This window comes from Plectropomus leopardus, chromosome 24 (assembly GCF_026936395.1).
Source record: "Plectropomus leopardus strain MGB_pleo_1.0 chromosome 24, ASM2693639v1, whole genome shotgun sequence".
Classification (NCBI taxonomy): Eukaryota; Metazoa; Chordata; class Actinopteri; order Perciformes; family Serranidae; genus Plectropomus; species Plectropomus leopardus.
In genome coordinates this window covers 11,636,990-11,664,818 of record NC_142199.1, presented here as the reverse complement: position 1 = coordinate 11,664,818, position 27,829 = coordinate 11,636,990, and the positions used below count along the sequence as shown (strand labels likewise).

Below are 27,829 nucleotides of genomic sequence, written 5' to 3'. Positions count from 1 at the left end.
ATGGCACTGCAGCATTGCACACACACTTTTTTTCTCTTATTCTACACTAAAATCTACATGATCCCACTAGCTTCTGTTTAGTTGGTGGAGTGAAGGTTGGCTTAATCTCAGTCTTGTTTAATGCACCCACATGGGCAAACAGCATCCCCTCATCTTCACACAAGTATAATTGAGATGATAATGTGCAACATGAACTGCTTAGTGTGTGCAGAAAGGAAATTAGTACGAATTGTAAGTTTGACATGGGCTACATAAATTCATTAACAGAGCAAATTGCTGTCTGTTAAAGCTGCACTGTACTTCTGTGTTCAACGTTTTCCAAAGTACTTCCTGCAGAGTGCAGCGTTGAAATTGAAATGTAGGGTCCGACAGAGAAGGGGGCTGCTGAAGAATATAAGAGCTTTCACAAATGTACAGCAGCGCTGCCAAGCTGCCGTGAAAGAGGGTTCAAGAGAGTGTTTTAAAATCTAAGAGGCCGTCAGGGAATTTAAAAAAGGGCCTGGGATGGTTTAAGATGGCACCTCTGGAGAGCCAGAGATGCTTTTGGCATTGATGGATTCAAGGAGGCTGTTAAGGGTCAAATTTAGTAGAAGGGGTTTAATAACAGGAATCATGTAAGCCTCTGTGTTTGGTGCAGGTATGGATCGATATAATCTTAGATATGACCAGATTTTTTTTTTCGGTGTGATTGAGAGTGTCAACTTGCATTGATGTGGGGATATACAACAATAGTGTTTCAAATTAACCCCTTTTCCACCAACATAGAGCTGAGTGAAGTACGACATCAGTGGATGTGTCATATTCTGAGGGTTGGAAAAAAATGGCCTCATGAGAGTTGGTTCACGCATGTTTTTGGGGAAGGTATTAAATGAAACCAGTATCACCACTATAACTTTAAAACTCAGTCCGGCACAGCCTCTTGAAGACAGGCATGTCAGCCACTGATTAGTGTGATTTAAAAGAAATGAACGCATTAATTACCAACCTTAATATATTGCAATTAATGCGTTAACGTTGACAGCCCTCGTAAAAACAAATATATGTTGTAAAAGAACAAACGTTAATTTGTCATTTTAACATGTAACTTGCATTTCTTTTCTATAGTTTTCTTCTGTTATGCACTGTGCAATGCCCTCCGTTGATGACACATGCTTAATTTCATTGTTTCCAGGCAAAACTGGAGTAAATGAAGGCTGTTTTGCTAGAGAGGTTCCAAAAATCCTGAACGTAACTGGTTCAAGAACCACAGCTCATTTGGTGGTGCATCATACATTGCTGGTGTGTGTTGCCCCTTAGAATAATTTTCTAGCGATTAAAAAATGGCTTTTTATGTTTGTTCAGTAGCTGGAAATGATTTTGAATCATTTTAAAAGAAAATGTAGAGTTGGAACATAGTGCAGAATATACTACTATTCTGCTGCCGCTACTATACTACTACAGACTATGCTGTACATTACCAGATATGCAGGTTTATGAAGGGGTCACGTCATATCCATCTTTTGTCTCCAACAGGAAGTCCTGTCAACCTGACGTGCAGAGCGTTCTTTGGATACAGCGGTGACGTCAGTCCACTTATCTACTGGATGAAGGGGGAGAAGTTCATTGAGGATCTGGACGAGGAGCGGGTTCAGGAGAGTGACATCAAGTAAGACTTTCAACATCACCCTTTAGCTGATTTTGAGACATAAAGTTGCATACTCAGTGTCCAGATTTGGTAAATTTCAAAGAAAAAAAAGTTAACAAAATAAGAGAAACCCAACTTAATTCATTAGATCCCCTGCATGAGCATATATTCTAACCCTGTTAATATTGCAACAGAGCTTGAGCAACATATAACAAATTTATGAGGTACAGTTAATCTCTTCAAAAGCAGCAAAGGGCCCTGAGGCTGAGCTGGTAAACACCTACAGTATTTAAACCAACTTACCACATCTATGTGACCACACATCAACACACGGTACAATAAAAGGAACTTTTCACTACCAAGCTATCATTTAAATGATATTCATGAATATTTTATGTGGCTCTTTAATAATGCAGACAGCTATGCATTCTTTATTGCATACAATATATATGCATAGTTGAGGCGTTGCTCCATCAGTGATCAGCGATTACTTTGCACTGAAATATAAGTGGAGGCAGTAATAGCAGGGCAGCGCAGCAGATGGAAACTCCAACTGAATGTCTGTGTTGGCCTCCTTTTCCATTTGGGTGACCTCCATATTTTGGTTCATACTCATCTCTGGAAACAGAGAACTGTTTACTCCAAAGTCAGGTGAAAATCTGATGGCCAGGCACACATACGGCCTGAAGCTGGCTGACCATCCAAAATTGCCGTCTAATTGGCTGATACTGAAGATACTTTTATGTTTTTTAAGAGATCCTCTCTTTGCTTTAGGTTCCTGCTTTAGGTTTAGTCACCAACAAGGACAATTACATTTTAAACAAAACAACACAAGTCATTACTGGAAACAATTACTCATACATTACGTCTTTATATATACTTCTCATACATTAAGTCTTCATATATAGCTTCATTTCTGGAAACAACTACTAACACGTGATTCTTCACATTTAGCTTTACAACAGGAATCAACTATTTATACATTAAGTCTTTGTATATAACTTTTTTTTTAGGAAACAAATACTCATACATTGTGTCTTCACATATAGGCCAGCTTCATTTCAGGAAACAACTACTTTTTTCTATGTGTTGGTAAAACAGCAGTGCTTGGTGTGGAGAAAAAAGTCAAGAAAGGTTGAACAAGAGCAGCCAGACTGCACAGAAAACAGCTCCGGGTTATTACAACTTTGCATGCAGCATTTGGAAAGTTGATGTTTTCTGATAGTGTCGGAGCTCTACTGTCAGGTCATTTAGGAAAAAGTGGAAAAAGTGTTGTTTTAGCTCGAAAACATTGACATATGACTGAGAAAGGCAGAACAGTGCACCTCAGCCACATTTCTTTTCTAGCTGATGAGCTGATCTTCAGGCAGTGAAGGTCAATCAAAGCTGGAGCGTTCATCTTAGATGACCCCCACCTTAGGGGGATAATCAATCCTCATCTTCAATCGAGTACCTCGCAGTCTGCTAATACACATGTGAGACAACGGAGATACTCCTGTCAGCTGTAGATAACGCTTTGATTGAAAAATACAGGTAGGAAGCACTGTTTATTATCCATTATATTTCACTTTTATTCACACAGACAGGTTGATTACGATCAGATTGTCAGATGAAGTTGGAGCACAGCAAAGATGAGAGACTTCTCTAAGAAAAGAGGATTAAAAAAATATATCAAAAAACGAATCAAAAAAACAGAATACATTATCTTGGCAGACATCCAAATGGGAAAGGTGGTTCTTCAAATTAGCATAAAGTAAGTGAATACCATGTGTTTGTGCAGCCGCGTGGTCACCATCTCCCAGATGTAATTCCAAAAATGTAAGCAAGGTATTATTTTTCATTGAGTTTTAGCAGTGAAGAGGAAATTATTGATCCTCAAGAATGCGTTTTTGCACTGCTGTCATCACAAGGGATTTCAAACAATAATGTGGAGGAAAGGAAGTGTATCACGTGTAAACACTAAGGAAACAAAACTATGAGAAACTGCTCCCCATTCACTGATATCAAGCCGTACAAATAGCGTTGGTTTTATTTGTCCAGGTTTTAAGATCTCTGAGATCTCTGTTTATACCCGAGTGAGAGGACAGTGAATGGAATTTTTTTTTGTGGTGCGATGCCCACATCATTAAAAAAGGTATCTGCAGTATCTTTTGTGAGAAAAATATCCTGGTTTCTGTGGATCTCCACAAACTTCACTCATCACAGTTTTCAGAGGGACTTACAGTACAGTAGTTCCAGTTAAAGCACTTTGACATTGTTTCTGGAAAGACATTTTGCTGTTTAATTTTTCAGTGTTATTTTTTTAGTGTTTTAAGCATTCAAAATTAAATTCCACCCAGTTCAATTGTATTCCAGTTGGGGCGGAAGTCTTAGCTAATTGTATGAATAGAACCACGTGATAGAAAATATATTATTTTGTCATCTGAGTGAACCAATTATTTTAAAAAAGATGTTGGTAATAGACAGGTAGATAGACATTATGCAACAAATGTGTTTAATAGGAAATATACCTGCATTGTTGATTTCTTAAAACCTTTCTGACATCACAGCAGGAGAGTGAGCATGAACAGTGAGGCTAATATTAGTGGCACAGAATTACAAACAGTAATGTTGGACAGCATTAATACATGGTTATCTCATTGGAAAATTGCTGTATAGATAGATGGTAAATAGAATGCAAATATTGAATGGCTATTTCTGTAAGAAATACCAGCCATAAATAGTATGAAAACACTGTTTGATTTCATGAAAATATTACTTTAACATCTGCATCATACCAACATTGTTAGTGTCATAATATTGACTTAATATCTCCAAATGTTGAGAAACTATGCTAAGTCATTATTATGAGGTGGGTTAGTCATTTTTTGAGATACTGTGTTGTTATTTTGAGATGATTAAATCATTATTATGAGATATTATGTCATAATTTTTTAGATAATTAAATTATTAACCTCAGATAAGTCAGTCATTTTGGGATGTTACATTATTGTATTAAGATAATTAAGTCATTGTTTTGCGATAAGTATGTAATTATTTTGAGATGAGTCCTTATTTTAAGAGGCTAACTTGTTATGTTGAGATATTGCGTTGCTATTTTTGAGATAAGTAATTCATTACTTTAAAATTCTAACTCATTAGTAGTAGTAGGAGTAGTAGGATAGTAGTTTTGAGGAATAACTAATTCCCTGTTTAGATAATCATCAAGCTAATTATTTGTCAAGATGGACATCTTTGCTGGCGTGTCAGTACTTAAAATACTCACATTTACACACCCTTTCATGTCCTGCCCTACTGTACTCCTTTGACGGACCCGACGTATGACTAGAAAATCCCTGTTGTCGACAAATACCGTCTAATGAAAAGGTTAACTGTAAGCAGCATGACAAGGCTGGGAGGAGAGTTAGCGGCCCTGTCGGTGACCTGGCATTTCGAGATGTCTCTATTAGCCTTCTAGCACACTCTGTCCAGCTCTCAGCACCGCTCGCTGTTGTGAAGGACACCGGGCCAATTAGAGCCTACAATACTTGGGGGGTGGAGGTGGGGGGGGCGGCAGGTGGCGGCATTGGGTAGGTGGTTTTATAAAGATGAGAAGGAAGAATACTGAGACGTGCGTCAGTGCAGTGAGACACCCTGCTTTCATATGATAGTCAAATGAGGTAACGAGCCAAGAGATCAAAATTATGACCCAGAGCTACTTTGAAATCGTGTGTGTGTGTGTGTGTGTGTGTGTGTGTGTGTGTGTTTATGTGTGTGCAGAAGTGTGTACACAGTGAGTGCCCACAGTACGTGCACAAGCAAGTTTTTTAAAGCGCATATTTTTGTTGTGTGCCACTGCGTGATGCTGCCTCCCTGTGTGTTTTTATTTATTTTATTTTTTGTTCCCATTTTGAATGTGCTCCACTTCAAACCCTCTCCCTGACATCATTCCATGAGCTTTTAGCTTTGAAATGGAAATTAATCACACAGGAGTATTCCCTGAAGGGCTGCCTGTAATACATGAAATGGAGCTTTTGGCACAATGTTTCACCACTGAGATTGCGGGCTGATATAAAAATTTTGTGGCTGCAGAGCAAGACTTCATGGATCTCAGAGGTGAAGTCACAGCATGGAATACAGACATAAAGGCCACGCTGCTGTAGTTTAACACCAAAAGAAGTTTCAGTCCCTGGTGCATGTGCATGCAGCACCCTTTTGAGTAGCAGTTCAAGTGTAAAATTTCATTTTCTGACTCTAATTAATACTCTTACAGATGTATTCATGGGAAATCAGGGTACTTACAGAGTACAGCAATGCTTCCACTGCCGATTAGTGCTGCACACCTCTGATGTCTTAGCATCATACAGTCTGACATTGATGCTAGTCAAAATCATGTAAAGCTATTGAGGTTATTACATTTGTGATTTGTTGGTTTGATGGAGACACTCTTTGCAGGAGTAGAGAAAGTCTTCATCTCAGTGATTTATGATTTTTTGCTAGTTGCCCATTTATGAATATTAAAGGCATACCTCCCCTGCAAAAAACATTTGTACATCAGTTACTCCTCCACTGTTACCTTGAGTGTGTGAAGAAAACGTTGTTTTTCTCGCATGCCTCCAAAGAATTGAAAAACCCAAAAAAGGACAAACATTCTTCATGAATTTAAGTAATCAGCTTCCACATTTCGCACCAATAAAGCTATACCAAAACATCTGTTAAAAAACTCTCACACAACTTGAGCAGTGTAATAATAATATAATAATCTCATTTACCCAGCGGTATGCTCAGTACTTCCCAAACAAAAGCATTGCCGTTAAACCGTTAAAATATAAAACACTTTTGCATAAACAGTTTGTCAATTATTTTTACTAGGGCTGTCAAACAACTAATTTCTTAAATCATGATTAATTGCAGAATTTCAAAAGTTAATCATGATTACTTGCATTTTTTGATCTTGGTTTCAATTCAATTATTTTGCATTTCAGAACAGTTTTGAAGTCCATAGACGAGATGGAGGAATTACAGTAGACTGTCTGAATCAAATGACTTAAAACAACCATGGGCATGTCTTTAAAGGGCAGACTCACAGGTACCCACAGAACCCATTTTCATTTACATAACTTGAGGCCAGAGACCCCTGTGAAATGGTCATGCTGTTTTTCTATTGCCAAAATTTAGTCCAACTTTTGAGCATTGTTTAACCCCCTTCCTGAGAAACTAGCATGACTTGATTGGTAGCTTTAAAACTCCCAGTACAGCCTCTTAAAGACAGGAATGCTGGCCAGCGATTAACACAATTTTTAAGAAATAACACATTATGCACAGACCTTAGTCGCATCTCGATTAATACCTTAATGTTTGGGAAGTACTGAGCATACATCTGAGTTAATGAGACTTGGATTTTACTCAACAGTTGTGTGGGAGTTTGTGAACATATGTTTTGATGTAGTTTTGCTATTGCCAAATGCGGACCCTGATAATTTCCATTCATCAAGGATGTTTGCTTTTTCGGTTTCTCCATTTACTGAGGAGGCCTGTAAGAAAAATAACATTTTCAACATTTCCACAAATTCAAGGTAACACGCAGTAAGTAACTGATAAACTAATGGTCATTTTGTGTATGAAATATTTCTTTGAAGAAATAGTTTGTCTTTTTTTTTTTAAAATACAGCTATTCCCTTCTTGAGAGCATTAGATAAGAAGATAAATACCACTCTCAGGTCTTTACAGTAAATATGAAGACGGAGCCAGCAAAGCAGCACGAAGGCTGGAAACATGAGGAAACAGCAAGGAATAGCTCTGTCCAAAGGTAACATGTAATGTGTCACTTATACATTTTGGGTTTTCCAAGGATAAAACAAAGGAGACAGACAGAGCCAAGTGGGCTGTTTATGGTCTTTATGCCAAGCTGAGCTATCGAGCTGTTGGCTTCAGCTTTATATTTGTTCCACACACACACACACACACACACACACACACACACAAGAGTGGTATGAATTACCTCAAAAAAGTAAGTAGGTATGCAAGTATCTCCCCAAAGACCGAACCACTTCTTTCCTACAAAAACATTTGAATGGCATTATCTTGCATCTTTCACCTGATGTTAAAATGCTCCATTAACATTCAAATTAGATTTCAATTTGTTTAAAGTGAAGAATCCTCCTCCACTATATTCTGTTTGCAGAGTTTTCCCACATACCAGCTCACCTTTACCTCAGGTCTCAGCATGCCCGTTTTCCATTTATCCATTTTCTTGCAAGTCAGGGTCACAGTGCAGGAGGGTAAGCAGCGCAGCAGTGCAGACATCCTTTTCTAAACCAGCTTTCTCCGACTCCTCGAGGGCTCGTTCATGAATTTCTAGGCTGATGCGCTGATATATTCCCTTTGGTCTGTTCTGGGGTCTTCCCACTATACTCAAAAAGTCACCTTAGGGTACATATAGTAGCCGTCAGTGGATCATCTCCACCAGATACACCACCATCAGACACTGCAGTTGGGGGTCAGAAGTTAAATGTAATGACACCTAGAAGGCTGGAGGATGCTTGACATTTTGGGCTTTAGTATGTGGGACACATGACCATAGTCTTAAGCAGTGACAGTAGTTAATTGTGTGTCGGTCACTAATGCAACAGCATGGCGCAGGCTGATGCCTACTGGGTGATCTGTCATTTCATACAGTTTTAAGTCTCTTTTTTAAGACTATCTGCTCTGATCTAATTCAGATCTACCTTTGGGAGGTGTCGTCAGGAGAGGTACAGACAGTGGGAAAAACATTTTATGAAGCAACTACAAGCAAGGCATTTAGATAAAGCAAAGCATGACAACATGATACAGTTCAAAAGTTCAGGTGTCACGTTGAGGCTGTGTGGAGAGATTTAATGGATAATATGATGATAGGATCCTGCATGATGCTGCTGTAGCAAGTTCAAAGAAGAATGAAAGGTTTCAGGGTAATGTGAGACGTTTGTATATGTTTGAAATGAATAATGACACTATAATATTATGCAGCCTTTTAAGAGGAGCCCTGGTCTGATTTTACAGCCCAGTTGTCAGAGGAAATTTTTCGCATTAAATGTATCTGCAAATCACGAAGATGTTGCATTTGCACATTTTATAGGTATCATATCCATGTTTCTAAAGTGACGTAGTACATGTACTCACTCTGTCTTACGAAGGTGGAGGGAATGTTTACAGTATGTCACAGAAGCAAGATGCCTGCTAAACCGCACACCATTGCAATCCACTGTTTGAGACCACCAACACTGGTTGTTTTCTGGCGACCCTCAGTGGCATTTCCATCTGTTTTTGTGGCACCAAACTTGGGTGTTTTGAACAATATATTGCAATGTTTCCCAGAGTTTGAGGCCCAGAACCAAGGTATCTATGGCACTGAAAGTGGATGTTTTTCACCTACCTGTGCCTGCTTCTTTCAGTGGTGTAAGAGCCACGCAATTTTGGTGTTTTTCACCAACATATCACAATATTTCCAAGCCGGGATTGTGGCACCAAACCTAGTTTTTTTTTGTTTGTTTTTTTTTTTCTTATTCTATCAAACCTGGGTGTTTTTTTCAATACATCAGTGGCGTTTGTGCCACAAAACATTTTGCGGTGTTTCCCATCAGTGTATGTGGCAGTGAACATGGGTGTTTTTTTTATACATCCTGGGTGTTTTATTCCACATTCCCATTTTACATCACACCATTTCTCAGTGGCATTTGTGCCACAAAATCTGTTTTTTTCATTGACCTGGCCCCGCTCTTTAAGCAGCATTTGTGTTACTGAACATGTGTTGATACTTTAAACAAACTTCACTGTTTCTTACCGAAACATCGCTGCGTTTTCCAGCAGCATTTGAGCGACAGAACCTAGGTGTTTTTCACCAACATTTTGTGGCATTTTAACACTGAACCTGGGTAATTTTTACCGACCTGTTTTCCAGCAACTTTTGTGTCACCAAATATGGATGTTTTAAGACAAAACGTGATCTTTTCTTCATCATAAGCAAGTGCTTTTTGTACCTAAATCTAACCACACCTTCACCAGCGTTACTGAGAAAAAGAAAATTCATTGTGTCAGCTACAAAATAATGCACAGATGCCATGCATCTGTGGTTTGCAGGAACTTAAAATGCCAACATTTACAATGATCATTGAGGGAAGAGACATTGTTCTTGGATCTTTGATAGTTTTACCACAAGAAACATTTTTTCAAGATGACCCTGAGGTGTTTCCTCGAGCATCTCAGTGAGTCATTGTGTTGCCTCCTTGCTGTGCACAGCATCAAGGATCCTGGGGCTTTTTCATCTCCAGCTCTATGTACATGGCACCAGTTTACAGTTCTCTCTTTGACTTTTACACACACCGCCTTCCAGATGTCTGTGTGTTCATGCATCGTCGTTCCTAGGAACACTCAGGAACACATTTTCTCCTCCTCCTTATCTCTCCCTCACACACATGAATCCTCACTTGTATGCACAAACACAGATATTCCTCCGCTCAAAACTTTCACTAACAAGTATGATGGAGTCTCTTTGTAAACAAAGATTGATTTTTCTCTTCTCTGCCAACACCTACAGTGTTTTAACTGGGTGTATGTTGAGTCACACATGGGTGACACCTCTTTAAAAAGCCATCAGCATGGATCTATATCCTAACCTTGTGGAGTTCTGTGTCTCTGCCTGACTGGCTGCTCAATGGAGAAGGATGAGTGTTAGAAAAGCTCACAGGAATTAACAGAAAAGGCTAAATTAATTCCCTTCTCCTCACATACTCACACAATCCTTAAAACCAGGAAGTGCTTCCCTGCAGAAGCTTAAAAAGTACTACTTCATAATAAGTTTTTATGTAGCAGCTAGTCCATGCTGCTACAAAATAATTACCTCTAATGGTTCTTCATTGTGCCTGGTCAATAAAAAAAAATCCCACTCTAAGTGTGATATTTTCTATGTGGGATACTAATGTGAGATATTGCCATGGCAGCAGTGGTCATATTGTAGTTTGTCTTTATCTCTCCCGCACTTCACAATCTGCTTTGTTTAGTTCTTTCATTGATCAGCAAGAATTAGATGAGTTTTCATATTCAGATGCCCTGCGGCAGGCGGCAGGCAAATGCCCAAGTGGCACTCATACCTTTTCGCGCTATTAGCCCCATGCATCATTAAACAGGGCTTTGAAACAGCTGCAATTTTTGTAACCTTAAAAAGATTTTTAGCTCATATATCATTCCTGCTTTTGCACAGCAACTCAGCAGGAGAGATTCGGCTCTTTTAACCAGCACTGTGTTCCTTTTGTTCTCCTGTCATGGGAGTTTGTTGCAATTGCTTTAAGGGGAGACACTACAGGTGAAAAGGGTAAAACTTTTAACTAACAAATACAATTATGAAACTTTGCCAGAACATTATTTACATTGAGACAATTATTTTTGTATTCCAATTTTCCTGATTGTTTCTGTTTAGGTATGCAGATGAAGCTGTATCTAATTAAATATGTGCTAATTTGCTTAAAATTGAAACAGAAATCTGAAAATTGGATTAAGCCAGGGTCAACTTGTTTTATTTTCTCTACAAATTAAAGTAAAATGTTTTTACAGAGGGAAATTTGGATCTCTTTTTTTTCTAAGCTATGAATCAAGAATGTTTGATTTTGGCATTTTCTTTTTCAGTTGTCTGAAAGAAGACATGTCATGGAAGAAATGTCATGTAGTTTCGCCCTCAACAAGGCTTTATATGTAGGATTGGGTTGCCAGAAAAAAGCTTGTTTGTTTTTTAACTGGCATTTTTACCTCTTTTGCATTATTATTACTTTAAGAAAAAGTCCTGCATTCAAAACTTTAATTAAAAGTATTGAGTATTATCAGCAAAATGTACTTAAATCATTTCAAATCATAGTGCAGTGACATTTTCCCTGTCGGTGTTTTACTATTAAATGATGTCACTGGATTAATATTACAGCTGCATTCATTTGTTGTGGATGTTTGAGGTGATTAAATCAACAGCAATGCATCATATTCTATAAGATCAGTGTTGCCAACTCTTTTCCAGGGAAATAAGCAAACACTGGCACCAAATGTTCCTAAAAGTCGGCAGTCATGCATTCATTTGCATATTGGTGCCATCGTCTCACATTAATGGAAGCATTAACGGTTTGCAGATTTCAATTCCATTAGAAAAATCCACAACAAAACATTTGAATGGCATGAGCTATAGTGCTTATACTACCACTTTCTGACACTTCCACTCCAGAGAGCTAAAGTGTCTTTGCACCCATAGTCACTGCAACTGAGCTCCCATGGCAGGCAGTGTCTCCTCTCGTCCTCTCGTCCTGCCTGTCTCACAGCTACTGCACGGCGCAGGAGCAGAGACCAAGTGCTGATGGCGGAAGAGCTGATGTTAGCATTCAGATCTGCAAAGGGCTTTAGCTTTGACCACAGGTTATTAAATAACGGGCGGGTTCTTGTAAAGAAGAGTTTGCTGAAAAAGTGCTTAGTTTGTGTAAAAGTGTTGACATTTTTCGGTGCCATCTCCTCCTGATGGCTTGTTAGCGTTGTCAGCATTTTTCTATTGAAGCCAGTTAGCTTCTGCTTGATGCTGTTCATCCTGCTTATTTAAATGAAGGACGACACTGATAATGAAGACGAAGCTGTTAAAATCCATTTTTTGCTAATGAACCCAGAACCCTGCCAAGTGTCCAGCAAAGAAGAAAAATAGGCATCCAAGTGTCATAGTGTCCTTTCAGTTCACTCTCTGTGTTCAGACAGTCAAAGCCGTGGCTTTTAGTCTTTTGTATGTGTTGTTGTTGGCTCAATTCTATGCAACAAAAACATCAAAAGAGCTTTTTTTCCCCTCTCACTAACCCTTGTGGCAAAATGTTTTGTGATAGGTCGGCGCTGTAGTGCATCATGACAGTCACACTATTGTCCCCGCACCAACATGTCACAACGAGTAGTCATCAAGAGCCTCAGCAAGTCAACAAAGGAGTATTTTTCATGGTCGTGACTCATATGATGCTGGCTTCTTGTCAGTCACAGACTGTCACCTCCTACCTTTGTCATGTACTTTTGTTTTATTGATGAACTAAAAAGATACCCCTGGAAGTCAAAGCTGCCACAAATGTCAGCAGATTATAGAGCTTGCTATTAAACTAAGGTTCTGTAACTGCATATTAATGGCTAAGATGGGTGTTAAGGTATAAAATGCACAGTAGTTTTACCCAGAAAATGTCACCTCTGTGACAATGTCTCAGAATTGCACTGCACCCAGATGGAAGTTATAATTCCAAGGTCATGATTTATGGATTTTTGGATGCATACTGTAGACACAACTCAAATTTCCTTGGGGCAAACTTTTTGTGTCAGAAAAAATCCATATTTTATTAAAGAGTCAATACTCTGTACTTATGACTTTTTGACTGCCTGCAGTCTAGAGTTATTGTTTTCCATAGTTTTTTTTTTTATCTATTTTTGGTGCATATTCTGACATTGTTTTTTGGAATCTGTAGTCACAGAGCATACCTAAAAACACTAAAACTACAAAATTAACTTCAGCTCAGCATGTTCTCTGATGTTTGGAGTCAGATTTTTCTCTCCAACATGTATTTTCTCATCCTGATTCGACTTCTTAAACGAAGGCTACTACTACAGAGGCTACTTTGATGTACACCTCACAGTAATGAGACTCTTGGACTCCGTTTGGGCAAATGTTTGAAGTCATGTTGATGCTCAAATTCTGCTTGTAAAATCTGCTTGTATGTTGGTTCCATTTTACCGACCACGAGTCCGACTTGTAAAAGCTTTGAGCAGACAGTGATACATCAGTCGTCCCCTCCTGATTAAATGATGGTCGCTCTCCGCCATCAGAAACTTCATGTTTAACACTTTTCTTTGGCTCAGAATTCTCTTGTCCTTTAAGTCCAGTATTGTCTGATTTGTCTGAGTCCAAAACAAACAGCTGAAAACAGATTATGTGGGTTTGGCAAACACTTCCTGCATATATTTCTAAAAATGCATAAAGGGTAAATGAAGGGCGATTCTTTTTGACTCTTTTACTTTCTCAGGTAAAATCACGGAAGCTAAAGCAAACATTAACAATCTGACACTTTCCAGTTTGCACACTATGTCTCAGAGCTGCTCTGCTTTATATTCTAACAGGGGTGGATTATCAGACAGCGGGGGCCTGGGCAAAGATTTAGAAAAGGCCCCCCCAAACTTTCCTATATAGGAGCAAGAAACACAAACTTAATTGTTGTTTAGCCTCTTTTCTGATATTGTTGTGAATCACTTCATGGTTTTAAAGAATCCATTTGTGTTTTTGTATACCTTTGTAGACATTTGTTGTATATCAGGCTCATTTATGCTCAATGTTAGTTATGGATCTGGAGATGGACGGAGCCCTGTTTTTATACTCTATGTGCTTTAATCCATATTTGTGCATTTGCATCTGAAAGCTTAAGGATATAGACGAAACAGAGCAGTTCTTCCGCAGAATGAAAGGGCAATGTTTCATAGTTCAAGTAAGAAACAGAAGAAGATGAAGATTAAAAAAGGCAGAACAAGGAATTCATAATATAAGGAAAGAAATTTGCCGTTGACGCATATTTAATGGCCTTACAGACCGCTGCCGTCTACAACGCTGCCTCCATTAAAAGGTGCATTATTGCAGCTTCCTCCACCGTCGACCTGTTTATTGACTTGTGTGTCTATTTGTGGTTGTTTTGTCCCTTTTTGTGGTTATTTTGTGTGTCTTTGCAGCTCAAGTCCTTGGAGTTAAGAATGAACCAATTAGAATTTGCTTGAAGGTCAAAGATCACTGTGACCTCACAAAAAATGTCGGATGTCATACTCACAAAATTTTTCACAAATGAATGTCCAATTTTCACTAAAATACCTAATAGGATGAAATTATTAATTGATGACATTATATATCCAAAATGTCAAAGGTCAACTTCACTGTGACATTAAATGTTCTGCAAAAAACTTTTCTGGTTATTATTCAGCATCGTATTTCAGGAACACAAGGGGCTTCAAAGGGCTTCTGTGCTGACAATTTAATATATGTTTGAAGCGTCCATATTTGGGATGTAAACTAACTGTAACATTGGCATACAACCACAAGACGGTAATTTTACTTCATGTGACTAATTTTACAAACATTAAATTAACTCAGTCACAGTTAAGAAATGAAATTGTGTTTGGTCTTCAGTGATGATGTTGCAAAAACACCTTTTTGCGCTATTTTTTTGGCTTCTCATTTACTCAGTACAAACCCAAATCTAGAGTTTCATATCCATCAGTATCACCAGAATTCATGGGTCTCTTCATGTGCTTTCTGCTGCTGCAGGACGATCCGGGAGCACCTGGGGGAGCAGGAGGTCTCCATCTCTCTGACCATCGACTCTCTGGAGGAGAGCGACCTGGGCAACTACTCATGCTACGTGGAGAACGGCAACGGCAAGCGACAGGCCAACATCCAGCTCGCCAAGAAAGGTGAGGCGAGCACACAAACAGGCACATAAATGAAAAAAATCCCAGCTATTTAAAGCATTTTACCATGAATCTAGCAGAGCTATATAAAAGCCTTGAGATTTAATAATGGCATGTTGCAGCTTTGGAGGTGAAAAACACCATTTAATAGCAGAGGCCTTCGTTCTGACGATAGAGTGAATCTCTCACTGCAATTTACTGAGTGCAAAGAAGAACAACTAGCGGGACTCTGGGAATTGACCAGTTGTTTCTCGCCTCAGGGAGGTGGAAAAAAAAATGGGACAGTATTGTAGATAGTGCAGAGAGCCTATTCATCCACCTCAGCCTGAGGAAGCATTAGTTTGCAGAGAAAGAAAAATCGCTTTAAGAGAGAGGCAGCCTTCAGTGTTATGATGCTAGACAAGCTGTTTGACTGTCTGGCAATGACCTCCCCCATCACACACACACACACACACACACACAAATCCTCCTTTGATCGCCGAACTCTCACTCCGACGCTTTCTCATCTTTCATCACTGGCTACTGTTTCCTCTCCCCCACCCCCTTGTCTTTTTATACAAGCAAACATTTTTGAGTTTCTCCTCTGATTTCGCCTCACTGAGGATGACTGTTTGAACGCTGATTCCGTGATGATTTCAAACAGAGATGCACACTTTCCTCTGTGGTTATATAAGTATTTTTTAGCGCAGCTCGGAGGGGGGGGGTCTCGGCAGCCTTAAAGTTGTCAGTGTTGAATACATTTACATAGTAAGATATTTTTCCTCTCTTTTAAGCTTGCAGCTTTGGATCCAGCTTTGATGGCAGCCCAGTTCCCCTCCATTTGCTATATTAAAGGGGTTTATGCTGCACAGTCAAATCTCAGAATAAACCGGAGAAGATTAGCCTGGTCCTCGCAGGATTGCGGGTCTACGAGAAATCGACTGGTTCCCATGTTTTTTATTTGCTGCATCCACATCGTGCATGGCCAGTCAGTGTTTACGCCGCTTCTCAAAATGCGTCAAAGTTTTTCCTCGCTTGTCTCTTGAAGCTGTGAAAACAGCACGACACTCCAAATGAATCTGGTCGTCTCGCGGCATCAAGCAGAATACGTCTTCACTTGTATGTAAAGTTAGCACGGAGACACGTCCTTATTTCCACTCCTTCTACAACTTCTTGTAGGCAAGAAGTTGAGAAGTCCTCCTGGCCAACTTTTTTTTCGGCAGCTCCAAATCCTCAGATACATTTTTTATCTCACAACAGCCGCAGCATCAACTAGTAGACAGCTGCCGATACTGTATATGATAACTAGCATCCAGATTCTTGATTTGTGAGCATGAGGAGCAGCAGCTTTCACCATTCTCACTGCGGCTCTCCTCTGTCACCATTCAACCCCCTCTCTGCCTTTTCCTTGTCTCTCTTCTCATCTCGACAACAGAGAGAGATGCAGTAATAGAAGGAGAAAAGGGGCTGATGAATTGCCTGATGCCATGTGGCCTAATCAAATCCAGTCTTCTAGTCGTCAGGAGCTAATTTGTCTTAATCCGTCCCACTGCAGCGCTGCTACAATATGGATGCCAGGCAGCGAAGAATTGGCCTCTCCCACTATGATCTTTGCTGCTTGAGGAGCAGCTGGCTCGTTACACTGTCCAGATATGTGAGTAGAGGAGCAGTGTTCAGTGAGGCGAGAGGGCAGAGCTGAGGTGGAGAGGACAAGTGGAGAGGAAGTGAGAGAGTTCATGGATCCGTCTTCTCGCTGTGCTTGTTAGCCGCAGCACCACTCTCCGAAAAGTAAACTAATTCTGTATGATTCCTGGGCTCAAGGGAGAGAAATTGAAACAAGAAGTCAAAGGCTCAATGGGGAAACCTGTGCTCATCCTGCTCTGAGTTTGTTTGCACTTTTGTTTGCGTACGTCCGTCCGTAAGTTTGGCTGAAGGTCGTCTCCCAGACAGGCGTGATGAAGCGGTGCGGGCCACGCTCGTTAGCTCTCCAGAACATCATCCTTCATCATGGGAGCTGTCAGCCTGATGGCCGCCGCAGTGGAATGGGCATCGCGCACTCCAACGAGGTTAAATGCGCGCCGTTGATGGATGGCGATGCACGCGGGGCCTCTCCGTCCATGTTTATGTGTGTGTGCGGCATTGCGGTGATTTCAGCCTTTTTACTGGTGTCCATTAGTCAGCCAATGAAGGCTGACCACCCAGATTTTGTGAGGCGTAGCCAAGAGGAAATGTTGAACTGCAAAAGATGGAGTGACATCCGACAGAGAACAGTGTAAAAAAGACAAAAAAGCCTTGAAAAAGAGACAAGATCATGAAAAGACAAAGCAAACGACTTGGTTTTCAAGGCGAGTTACTGGACCGTGCAGCTTAATGGAGTCCATTGTCCTGTAGTGTAAAATATCACCTTTCATCCTCCTGAATAACACTACTACTCTTGCTCCTACTGAATATTTTGTCCTGTCCTTCTTGAAAAAGTAACACAATTTATAATAATGTGAGTATAAAACTGAAATATCAACAGTGAAGTCCTGCAGTTCCTTAAATTTAGCTTCCACTGATGCTTTTCATGAGTTCACATCAGGCTGCAGCGATGACAGATGGCGGGGAGACTTACTGCTTCGATTTGTCGACGAAAAGGCGGTTCAGCTAACAGCCAGGCACTTCTTCCTTGCCTCGCACGTCTCTGCAGCCGCGCACACATGTAACCAATCTTCATAAGTGTGGCGGTCTGATCTGTCATATGCTGTTGTCGCAACGGTTGCCTCGACGTGATTTTTTTATTATCCAATCGAGCCAGGAAGCGTTACGTGACAGGTATAGAAGTGGCTGTTAGAGCTATGTGTCATGGATGCAATCCAAGCCCCGATGAGAATATAAGCAACATGAAAACATGGACTCAAACAGCTGCAGAACGAGCATAAAAGCCCTTTTTATGCAAAGCAAAGACATTTCTCAGCATGGAATCATCTAACAATAGGCAGCCCAACTTTTCTTATCCATCATGACTGCATCATGCATTATTTCACATGTACTGATGTTTCTGTGGTTAGATTTTGCTAATCTGGTGTTTAGGTCCTGTGGATGCAGGCCAACTTTACCATGCAAAGGAGAAAAAGAAGGAGAAAATATAGTGCTGTGTAAATGCAGCTTTCTGACTTTTTCAATCTAAGGCGAGCATGAATATAGTCTCTCAGCAAGAGATGTCTGCAGTAAGATAAAAAAAAAGACTGTTAAAATGACAAATGTGACAGTAAAAAGGATCTTTCTTACTATTCAACCAAACTAAAGTGTCTTTAAATGTTATGATTTTAAAGACGATTTTGTCCGCTTGCTTCTTCTGATATTGTCAAAACATTAAAAACTAGAAAGAGATCATAAATAGTAAAATATGACATTTTACGGTGTCCATGGATAATGGATGGCTGGAGACAGCTCTGTCAATGCCGGTATAAAAGTCCAGTGTTGTGGTAATGCCAGACTCTTTCATGAGAAATAAGGGAATTGATTGCAGACCTTTAAATTCTGGGTCACGTAGCAAGCGGGGAGATATCAAATATGGGAAATGCGAAGCATGTTGTCTTTGTTGGCTGGAAGTCTACACTTTTTTTCTAGAAGGACAGGGACAGTCACAGGAGAATTTGACAAATTACGGCTCAAACAGTTTACACCCTTTTTCATCTGGAATGCTTTTTGTGTGTGCCAAGTTGTCTTGCATTACTTAAACTATTCCAGAGCGCTTGTTTTCTTACTTGAACATAAAGTTCCAGTTCTTGTTCTGAAGTTGTCAAATGCTGCTGCGTTGACAGCATCAACAGAAAGTTTGCTGATCCAGTGGGGACTTGGGGCAGTAGAGAGGGCGGTTCGGGATCAGATCCCTGGTGCTCGGTCTTGTTCGGGCTGAATACCAGTTGCTGCAGGCACTCGGTAAAGGTCTGTCTTTGCTGGGCTGCCGTTGCAAAATGTATATAATGAAACCAGCATGTGTGGATTTTTTGTTGTGGGTGTCAACCATTTGTTGACTTAAGGGGACTTCATTTCTTAGCTAATCTTCTCTAGTGTTGCACACTGTTAGTGCTGTAGTGGAGCTGAAGAGAGGCAAGACACTGGGAGACCTTACAGTAAAAAACCCCGTTAATGAGGCCAAAAACACGGAAATGGTTTAACATTTCAGGACCTCCAGGGTCCCTCATCTCAAAGTCAATGCGTTTTTTGAATGGGTTTTTGGATAGAAGCCTTAAATAAGGCCTGTGGTTAACACAAGTTTAAGAGGCTTTCACATTTTGTTCTACAACATAAAATACATCATTTGATACCCCACTCACAAACTCTGAAGTTTTTATGTGTCTTAAAAAAGGTGGTTGATAACAAGTGGCTTAATGAGCAATAACTTTTTTCTTCTTGCGATTGCATCTAGGCCTCAAAAATCCTGAAAGTGAAGAAGATTATCTTTCTGAACTAAACGTTGATTTACCACAGATTATGTTCTGCAATGATCCAAAATCCAGTGGTAAAATCCCATAGGCTTTATGACGAGGGAACCAGGGCGATGTTAGCATCTAGGTTGGCCTACAGAATAACATCTTCACTGGGGCACTCATATCACATCCTTTGGAGTCTTTTTCATAGAAGAGAGTCCATGCTGTTACAGGCAACCAAGAAAGTCTGGAAAGGGCTCAGTTTTTAAATTAAATTACAACCTGTTTACCCATTGGCAATAAAAATATTAATACATGTAAAAAGTTACATGCAGTACCTTTAAACAAGCACTTAAAACCTCTCTCTTCCTCTCTGTGTTTGCCACATTAGCAGAGCTTATGTACACGGTGGAGCTGGCCGGAGGTCTGGGAGCCATCCTGATGCTGCTGATCTGTCTGGTGACGCTGTACAAGTGCTACAGGATCGAGCTCATGCTCTTCTACAGGAACCACTTTGGCAGCGAGGATATAGATGGAGGTAAGATGAGATAAGGTGCAAGACATAATTTACTTTACAGCGTTATATAATAATCCTCCGTAATCCTGTGATAGTGCAGTGTTTTCTGTTTGGTGGGTGATTTCTAAAGCGCCTTCCTGTGCTGTGAAAGCATCCTTTCTTTTCTCAGTAGGAATCAAATCCCTAACCTGAGCAATATCAGTGCTGCTCTGCTCACATATTTATTTTTACTCAGAAAACACCTGGGCTATTTTTCATATCTTAAAGCTGCATGTGGCACTATTTTTATGCAAATATGCACCTGTTTTATCAGTCTAAATGACACAGAAAAGAGTCTCCCATCGTTCCCTAACTCGGAAATTTTGTCGTCAGCTTCGGGGAATCTTTTCAACTGCATGGAGGCAAAAATTTTATGCAAAATACTCTGTAAACTGTCTCCTAAACAGCCGAAAACGGCTCACCGGTCTTTGATGTGGCTCCTTTTTTTGTCATATTTGCACCCTTGTAAAAACTAATCACAAGCCAGCCTTGTAAAAAATGCTCGCGCTGGGTGCTGTTTCCTGACATCACGATGCATGACTTCTGGGTAATGAAGTTCAGGTTTTTCAAACAGTTCCCTCTCACTGCGTTTCGGAGCCTCCAATGGGCAACGCTGCCGAGTTTAGCTTTAAAAGAAAAACACAGCCTTGATCACTTAAACACTGAGAATACAGCAGCTGCTGCTGACGTGCTTTGTATTTCAGGGTAAATCTGGCTGTCGTGTGTTTTTTTTATCATTCCAGCGGATAACCAGAGAAAACACAAGCAGACAAAACCATGTGAATCAGTTCTGGTTAACTGTTTGTCATCCCCAGTGTGTTGTCCAGTATTTGCTGTAAGGTATCACTGTTATGTTGTTGACTGTTATATATCTTGTCTTTTTGGTGTTTCGTGCTTTGAATCAAGTAGCAATTACGACAGTCATACTGGAGGAAATCCATTATACTAGAGATTTACTTCCAATTACAACATCCGCACAAGTCATACAAATTTAAAGGCCACTCTCAGCACAGTTACTGTCCACAATGTTGTCAATACCAGCCATTTGCAGAGGACACACAAATCTCGAGTAACCCTGTTTTGTCACACCACAGTAGTGTTGGGAGTGAATAGGGAGAAGACAAACGGAAACAGATTTTCCTATTTACAATTTCCTCAGCTCTGCTTATTGCATCTAAACAAGCTGCCAGTTTTTAATTATTGCGAGAATCTTGCTACAGGAACTAGTGAGAGAAAGAGGAGGGAGGAGGGTGTTGATCCCTGTAATCTCTTAAATTTCGTGGCTTGGAGCACATTATGTTAAGTTGTTGATAAAGGAAAATTAGGTTTTACTCAACTTGTATATCTATTTATAGAGGTACTTTTAAATTTTATATTTTATACTTTGAGGGATGCTATTGTAAATACTTTATATGTTCATATATGTATATACTTTTTATAATGTGAGAGAAGCAACATTGCACTTTTATCTTTATACATCACGTATAGTTTTTATTGCTTGATCATGTTAGGTGTAGATGTGTATGTTCTGTGTTTAGATGTCGTTGTGTTTGATTGTGGATATAGCTGCCGTATAAATCGATATCCGTAAGGATCAATAAATTATCCATCAATCTACTAAAGTAGACAAGTTGAGTTTGACCGAGAGATGACAGTGCCTGGAAGTCATGTACATGTATGAACTTGAAAACTGGCCTCGCATGGGACCTTTAAGTGACTGATACCTGTAGACACCCTGTAAGAGGGATTGGGTTGCGATACTGCACATGTATGCATTTGTCTGCAGAACTGCACGAGCAAGTGCAAGTGTGATAGGACAATATATATAATATACAATATACAATATAATCTGCTGAACATTCGCTATAAAGCAAATCAAAACACAGTCCCTGTGCCAGACAAAAACATTAACTCTGAGGGCCCATCAGCAATAGTAAAAGAAAAAAACCCTGATTGGGCCTGGTGGATGAGTCTTGGCTTGAGAATGCATCAAACTGAGACAAGGAGCAAGTTTTAATTTGATTCCCCTGTAATGAGTCTCTCACGTACCAGCGCTGCAATGAATTCAGGGGGAATGAGATTAGTTCGGAGAGGCTGAGGGACCGTACGTAGCGGAAAGAGAGACAGCCAGAGAGTTATGAGTGTTAAAAGGTAAAAAAGTATTCTGCTCCTCTCCTCATACACTCCCAGCTCTGCTTAACCGTGATGGCTGCTACATCAGACATTTCAATGAAAGTCATTACCTCTGGCTGTGTTGGGCTTTCGGCCCCCGAAAGCGGAGCTTTGCCTTAATGGATGGCCCAGAGGCAGTTGTGTTGAAAAAGGGAAGAAGAAAAAAATGTCGGGCCTTGAACTTAATGCCAAACAGCAATTGTCTCCTTTAATTGTGCCACCCGAGTGAGTGCTTGGAGAGAGAAACAGATTTTCAATTTGTTCTCCAGTATAAGGGGATCAGGTTCAATAAGACACAGCACGCTGCCTCCGGAGCTCTCAGGAGACCCCTGATACTTTCCTCCACGCCGCGGTCGATTAGATCACTTCACTGCCGGCATGCGCGCACTCGCACCTGCACCTCACGAGTCATCTCTGAGTTCCAATGACAGTCTACTGAAGGAGAAGAGTGGAGGATAAAGCGTTAAACCAGAACAGAACTGGAAGTGGTTGCCTGTTAAGTGGAGACAAAACTGTCTCTAAGCTTTGGCAGGAGGTGGTTAACTGAGATCCCATCTCTATGGTAACCACTGCGCTGACAAGGAGAAGTAGCTGCATGCAACATATAGTTGCAGACACATAGTTTTCATCAGCCCTTAAGCCAGTGTCTTGGATGCAGAGATTTTTTTTCCAACATAAATCTGCACACTCTGCCAAGAAAGTGCTTGTGTTTCATTGTGGCCACTCTTGGAACTAATTGAACGCCTGCCTCCCTCTTCTGCCAGATGTAAAACTGTGAGCTTTATGTAACAATAGGACGGACTGTCAGCTATTTGTCAGCGCCGCTATTTAGTTAAAGACCACTCAGTTGTCACATTGTGTGGGTGTCAGTAGAATCAATAATAGGCTTCATGATGACAACAGCCGAGCAAGCTTGTCAAGGAGGTGGGAACTCATCAACACTCTGCCATAAATACAAATGTCAGTGTTGTCAGCACGGCGTGGAATTATGAGGCTCTGTCTGTGTTCAGCGTAGTTTGGAGATACCGAGCATTAATAGTTTTCACATCTCGTGCACAGCAACTGTAATGCATCCCGTTTAATTTGCATATAAGATGCAGAGGTAAACATCACAAAGTAGCTCATTTGTATCGAGAAGGTCAAATGGTGTCTTGTTTTTTCCCAAGTGACTGAAAAATAAATGAGACAAATGGAGTTTACACTAAACAGCTTCTGTGAGGGTGAGACATTGATCATCATATAGACTTTCAAAATGGGGAAAATATCCAGTGTTAAAAACAATTACGTGACACTTGATTAATCTTTAAGACATTATGGATGTTTATCAAGTGTAAATGCCAAACAATCAGTGCTTCCAGCTTTTGAAATGGTATTAGCTCCTTTTACAGTAAATTCAACAACTTTGGATTTTTGACTGTTGATCAGACAAAACAAGACATTTGTTAATGCTGATTTAAGAAGAAGTTGAATGAGTATTTGGTGCTATTTGCGAGAGCATATTTAAAAAAGAAAAAACGAACTAACTAAAAAACTAAATTCAACCCAAAGAGAACATTCATCATGTATGCGTTGTTGGAGACAATCTCCACATTTGTTGATTTTTTGAATGTAAACAAATTTCACATTTTTGAATGTTTAGGTGACCTGCTGTGCAGTAACTAAAAGACTCTCTTGGTTAAATAGCAGATATCTGGAATTAGTTTAAGCTGACCTTCTCTGTTCCACGAAGATATCACAAGGAGTATGTGAAAATAGTTACTTGTGATAAAAATTGTCTCTCATCATCACATGTGGTGTAAAAAACGCTTTGAGCGGTTGGAAGACCAGAAAAGCACTGCACAAGTGCAGGTCAATTTACTGTCAAAACCATGGCAATTTGATACATAGTGAATCTCAAACACAGTACACACACAATGTACCAACTAGATACTGTCTCTGTTTTACCTGTGATTGGTTTCAAATTGCATACATTTCTGTCTACAGTCTTGTAGAACGGTTCCAAAAGGGTTCTTTCTTGAAGGCTGAGCTTCAATCTAGAACAACTTCCTTCGAGGAACAGCATTTCAACGTTTTTTTATCCAAAGAACCCTGCTAAAAGATTTTTTAAATTTAGAATTTAGATTTATCTGGAATCCCCTTAATCAATGAATTTAAAATGTGTTCTGTCATAGTTAATAACTTAACCCTTATTTTATTTTATGCCATACAATATCACATGATCTGCCGAAATGTTTTTTTTTCCTTTCCTTCCTTTTTTTTTACATGTACCCGGCACTTGCCATTTTGTATTTGGGTCTAATTTGGAGTTTTGACTCTGAATGCTACTGCAGCAGTAACAGTAAAGGCTGTAGTAGAAGTGATTTCACACAATCTCTGCCTCCTAAAAAAATGACTGTGAACCATAAGTCTTCTGGGTTGTGCGCTTAAATCGTCATTTGACTCGTTTTATGAGAACATGCTCAGAGCCTGAAGCAGAAAGCATGAGTTAACAGAAACAGCAGCTGATAACCACCTTTGTGGTTTCTGTTATCTGTGACCGAGGCTGTAGGTTTGCCGAGCCAGCTCTGTCAAAGAGAGCCTGGCTATGATGAACTGCTGTTTTTGTTAGCACCTTTGTTTCCCAGAGGGTAAAAATATCTTGGAAATTATCACAAATGCAAACGAGGAATCCTTAAACATATTCTCACTTTTCCGTGATGTTCTTTTGACTACATAATGAACTGATAATGGAAAGAATCATCAGTCACAGCCTTATATAACCTGAGGCGGCTGTTTATTAGTTATGGAAAACAAAACCCTACATTTAAAAGTGTTCAGCTACTCATTAGCAGTCCACGTCGTATGCTTTTTGCAGCTTCAGAGTTAAGTATGTGTGTTACGTTCCAATCTACTCTCCATTAAATGTAATGGAGCCCAGAAATATCCTAGAGATTACGCCTCCAATTCTCTTGGCGCTCTCCACCGTGAGTTCAAGAGTTCACCTTCTAACTGTGGGCTCTCTGCGCACACGCATATATTACCCCGCCCCTCCGAGTGCAGCGAGTGTCAGTCCCGCTGCAGTCGGCATGTGGGACGGAGGAGTGCTGGATGCCGTTTCAGAGGTGTGCTGCACCCTCGGATACACCTCGCCAGTCTCCTGTAAGGAATGACTCCTCAAGGTGCAACAGCAGGGTCATTCCGCCTTCGAGATTCACCTTCCTTCTCTCCTTTCTCTCTTTTTCTCACTACAGACGAGTGAATCAGCTCCACTGATCTGCCTACACAGCTTTCATTTAAATGCTACCAGAGAAAAACAGAGGGAGATTTATGTCACAGAGGAGCAGAATCTCAGAGCCTCAGAGTTAGTTATTCTAAGTGATTATGAGGTTACATTTCAATTATTTTTACATGTCCCTGATGTTGTAAAATGAATCGCATGTTATAAAAATGACTTCAGTTAATTACATAGTGTCATGTATGATTGCCACATAGCGAGATTACCCACTGGGAAGTGACTGAATCTTGTTGACAGTCTCATGTCCCAGAGAGAGGCAGGAGTATAAAATTAAGACGATATTAAAACCCAAAAAAAGGAATTCTGTTCTGAGGATTGATCCCAAAATCCCTCCTCTTGAACCCAGCTGCTCTCCTACTCATCTCGACCTGACCTTCCCATCCTCAGCTCCCCTCTTCTCCGGTGACATGACAGGTTAAACATCACCGCACGGCACTTTCACAGCAGGTGGCCACTATAAAGCAAAGGAAGCAGAGTCATAATGAGGACTCATAGATCCAAAGCCTGCATGTGTCTCTAATGAGTTTACCTCAAAGACTGTGTTCACATTGAAGCTCAGACTGTCCCAATTTTTTTCTGCCTTTTGTGGCACCAACTAGAGAGTTTTAGTGAATAAAAAACACACGGAGAATCTGATATTTTTGTTTCTTTCTTTCTGATCTTTCTTTTCTTTTTTCCTAAATAAGCTGAGGTGATGTCAGAAATCTCAGCACTCTGCTGCACTTGTATAGCACTTTTCTAGTCATCTATCCACTCAAAGGGCTTTTACACCATGACAGTGGCGTGTCCAGACTTTTTTCAATGTGGTGGCCCATGTGGGTTACTGACTTATGCAGAGGTGGCATAAAGTCCGAGCACTGCTGTGGGCACATGCGTCGGCATGGCTATAATGTACCATTTTTGTCTCCACTACCCATACCTACTGACTATTAATGACTAACATTTCAGTATCTTACATTTCTGTCAACAGTTTACTTTAAAAGATAAATAGACCTACCAATCACAACAGTTTCCGAAATGATAAAAAAAAAAACAGCCCAAGATCAAAAGTACATGAATATGTGGCCAATGTCCACATTCTTTTGGCCATACAGTGGTAATGCAATGTCCAAAAGAGCCTCCAGGTGTAGGACCAAACCACTCCTATGGATGAAGCGGTTTGGTTGCTCAGTCAGCTTTGAGCACAGTAGTGGAGCTGATTTGTTCCTGCAGGACCCAGAGGCTATTATCTCCTTCCTGTTGTAGTCAGAAGCTCTAGGATGTCTCACTTCTATGTCTAGCATGTCCACCCTCCTGACTCATTGTGCTGAAGTGCTCCAGCTTGAGAAGAAACATTAAAGGCTTCCCTCACTTCTCACTTTCCGTCTCTCAGCTCGGTCCTTTCAAATCCATCATCAATCAGTGCTTTCATGTGGGTGATGGAGCCACGCCATGTGTCGGCCTAGCAGGCAATGTTGGGCATTTAGCTCAGGCTGGAGTCTAATTTGTTTTGCCTGCAGTGGGCAAAGTAGCTATCAAGGTAACATTATTCGTCATCGGGGACGAAGCTGTAATGAAAAGCACTCAGATGGGCAGAAGTGCCCAGAGGTCAGTGTAATGGAGGCGTCCTGTCTCAATGAAGTCTCCCACAGAATGAATAGCTCTCTGTGCACCAGTATGAAAATAGATTGTGAGCATCGGGGGTATAACAGTGCATAAACTCTGCTGACCAAAGCAGGAAAGATGATGTCCAAATCATAAAACATATACGCATTTAATTGGAGCAAAGTGGTTTTGGGAGCTTCTTAATGCCCATACATGAAGTGATGCACGCATTCAAGGGAACAGACTTTCTTTTATTCAGTTTGCTGAGACCACGGCTTTATTTTCTCTCTCTGCACCTGCTTCATAACAGGGATTATAAAACTGAATTAAAGAGTCTGGTTTGAAAGATCCGAGAATGCTAAAGACTCTGCTGGTAGATAACAGGAGCTGTGACATTTCACCCATCTCCGTATCTGTCCCCCTGTTTACCTGCAGATAACAAGGACTACGACGCTTACCTATCCTACACCAAAGTGGACCCGGACCAGTGGAGCCAGGAGACCCGTGAGGAGGAGCGCTTTGCCCTGGAGATCCTCCCCGACGTGCTGGAGAAGCATTATGGGTATAAACTCTTCATTCCAGACAGGGACTTGATCCCCACAGGAAGTAAGCTCTCTCTCTCACGGCGATGTCAAGTTGTGTCGAATGTGTTGTCGCTTGGTGTTGCTCGTGTTGTCAGTGCCGTGGTGATATGCCTTGTTTGTGGTTTTCTGTGATGCATTTTGTGTTGTGGCGCAACTAGACCTGAAGACCGTCATTCTTTTAATGTG

General features: G+C 40.5%; 1 protein-coding gene across 4 annotated transcripts in view; it reads left to right on the top strand.

Moving 5' to 3' along the window:
- Positions 1-27,829, top strand: part of LOC121963031 (interleukin-1 receptor accessory protein-like 1) — a 335,394-nt gene that overhangs the window by 293,028 nt on the left and 14,537 nt on the right. For all 4 annotated transcript variants that reach the window (XM_088074547.1, XM_088074546.1, XM_088074548.1 and 1 more), the window contains 4 exons: positions 1,513-1,645; positions 14,937-15,082; positions 19,865-20,011; positions 27,495-27,665. In XM_088074547.1, the coding sequence (XP_087930673.1) occupies positions 1,513-1,645; positions 14,937-15,082; positions 19,865-20,011; positions 27,495-27,665 (597 nt within the window). The remainder of the gene's footprint in view (positions 1-1,512; positions 1,646-14,936; positions 15,083-19,864; positions 20,012-27,494; positions 27,666-27,829) is intronic.